Source organism: Urtica dioica, chromosome 4 (assembly GCF_054948205.1).
Source record: "Urtica dioica subsp. dioica isolate 48M chromosome 4, U.dioica_male_clone48M_v1_H2, whole genome shotgun sequence".
Lineage (NCBI taxonomy): Eukaryota > Viridiplantae > Streptophyta > Magnoliopsida > Rosales > Urticaceae > Urtica > Urtica dioica.
The window spans coordinates 49411775-49413916 of NC_142759.1; the positions used below are offsets into that span (position 1 = coordinate 49411775).

At 45.4% G+C, this 2142-nt stretch overlaps 1 protein-coding gene across 1 annotated transcript; it reads left to right on the plus strand.

The window, feature by feature from the left end:
• The first annotated feature begins 520 nt into the window (after positions 1 to 520).
• Positions 521 to 1718, plus strand: LOC149401825 (uncharacterized). The gene is made up of 3 exons (XM_089610899.1): positions 521 to 603; positions 721 to 1329; positions 1652 to 1718. Exons 1-3 carry the CDS (start codon positions 521 to 523, stop codon positions 1716 to 1718), a joined length of 759 nt encoding a protein of 252 aa, XP_089467025.1.
• The last annotated feature ends 424 nt before the right edge of the window (positions 1719 to 2142 follow it).

Below are 2142 nucleotides of genomic sequence, written 5' to 3' on the forward strand. Positions count from 1 at the left end.
TTGAATTTGAGTTTTAAATGATTTGTTCAATTATGTGAAAATGGGCCGTGCAAAGACCCCCGCCGGTCACAAAGAAGCCGCCCCTAGCTCTTCTAGGCCCCCCACAAAAAAAAATAAGAGGTCTCGTTAAGCCGAACCCGAACCCGTAGTGGATTATAATAGTCGGGTATTCACTAGCAAGGCCGCAGAAGATCGCTACGACATCCTCGTTCAACGAACTCCGATCTTTGAACGAGGGTTGAAGGTGAGCTCAAGCACGACTATAGGGGCTCAAATCAACAACACCATCGAAGGTTTCTCTTGGAGAAAATTTTGTGCCACACTCGAGCACAAAGCAAACGTCACTCTCATGTACGAATTCTACGCGAACTTACCAGATCACGAGGATGATGTGGTGACGGTTCGTGGTGTAGACGTCGATTGTAGTGTCGGAGCCATCAACGCATTGCTAGGAACCCCGGACATCGAATTCGAGAATGAGGGTTACCGACAATGGTTGAGAAATCCTAATCTCGATGAAATGTTGAGTTTGTTGACTACACCAGGAGAGAATTGGGTCATGGACAAAGGAGTTAGAAAGCTTTTCCGTAAATCATTGACGAGGTTAGACTTTTCTTCTTTTTTGTGTGTATTATTTTATCTATTGTATGTTTTAAATAGAACGGTGTTTATTTTTTCTATTAATTGCATGTTTTAAATATAACGGTGTTTAATTTACAGGCTCGCAAAAACGTGGATTTATTTCATTTGCTCCCGTCTCTTTCCGATAAAGCACTTCACCCGTCTCGACGAGGAACATGTCCATCTTTTGTTTTGTATCATTCGTGGTAACACCATCAACGTCGGTCGATTCATCTACAATTGGATGAAGAGAATCGACTACAAGAATATCAAAAATGGGTTGCCGTATCCGTCAATCATCTACGGCTTGTGTCTGAATGCCGGTGTTGGAGGCGCAAAACACGACACAACCAAGAAGTGTGGGGCGCCTATTAATGACAAGACGATCGAGAGATACATTGTCAAAGAGCCGGAAGAGGAGGAAGAGGATGAAGAAGAGGAGGACAAACCGTCACTCAACGAGCCACTGTTGTGCTTACAACCACCTCCGGGGTATGATCCCGCCATCCAAGACTACATTGCTCGGTGTAACCACTATCTCGTCGGCGGGTATCAACACACCCAAGACTACATGCACCGACAAGGAGAATATGGCGCCGCGGCTTTCGAGGGATTAAACGAGCTCATAGGTCGGTGGGACATCAACCAGGAGAATCAATTTCAGTTCCCTCCATATCCTCAATACACATACTATCCGGCCCAAGCACCGCAATGGCCTCCGCATATGGCACCTCCTCAGAACCCGGGACCACCACCACCACAACCACCTGGGAATAACAACGACGGCAACGACTAAATTTTATTTAATGTGTTTTTTGAACTCTTCTTAGTTTAATATTTGTTTTCAAGTTTTTTTTTTATATGTGTGAGACTTAAATATTTATGTTTTTATGTGTTTTATGAGATTGTTTGATACTCGGTTCAGTTTTTATTTGTTTTCAAGTTTTTTTTATATGTGAGACTTAAATATTTATGTTTTTATGGTTATTTGAATTTGTGTTTGCTGTTATTTGTAAGTAAAATAACTCAGAAATCATTTTCCGGTGGACTTTGGAACTCTTTCGCCGCGGCCACATATAGATTTCACCGCGGCGTGAACCTTTCGCCACGGCCAACAACATACGTGGCCGCGGCGAAATGAGTTTCTAAGAATTCGAGGTCTCTAGAACTCAGTTAGCCGCGGCGACCGGAAGACGTTGCTACGGCGAGACATGCACAACGGGACGGTTTGTCCCGTTGTGGAATACAATTCGCCGAGGCGAAAGAAATACGTAGCCGCGGCGAGATGAATTCCCAGGAATACACGACCTCTGGAACTCAGTTCGCCGCGGCGACGTATGAAGTTGGCCGCGGCAAGATCCGTTCGCCGTGGCCAATACTATACGTTGCCGCGGCGAAATAGTTACAGAGTCTCGGTATTTTTGGGGTGCAATCTTGCCGCGGCGACGCCTTATGTTCGCCGCGGCAAGATGATGTCGCCGCGGCCAACGATATACTGTGCCGCGGCGAAGTAAATGAGAA

Bases quoted from the DNA above. Each gene is read 5' to 3' on its own strand.
- LOC149401825 (XM_089610899.1), top strand. From the start codon at position 521: ATGTTGAGTTTGTTGACTACACCAGGAGAGAATTGGGTCATGGACAAA. The intron at 604-720 runs GTTAGACTTTTC...TTTAATTTACAG, and splicing joins TTCCGTAAATCATTGACGAG to GCTCGCAAAAACGTGGATTT. The intron at 1,330-1,651 runs GCAATGGCCTCC...AAAATAACTCAG, and splicing joins TACTATCCGGCCCAAGCACC to AAATCATTTTCCGGTGGACT.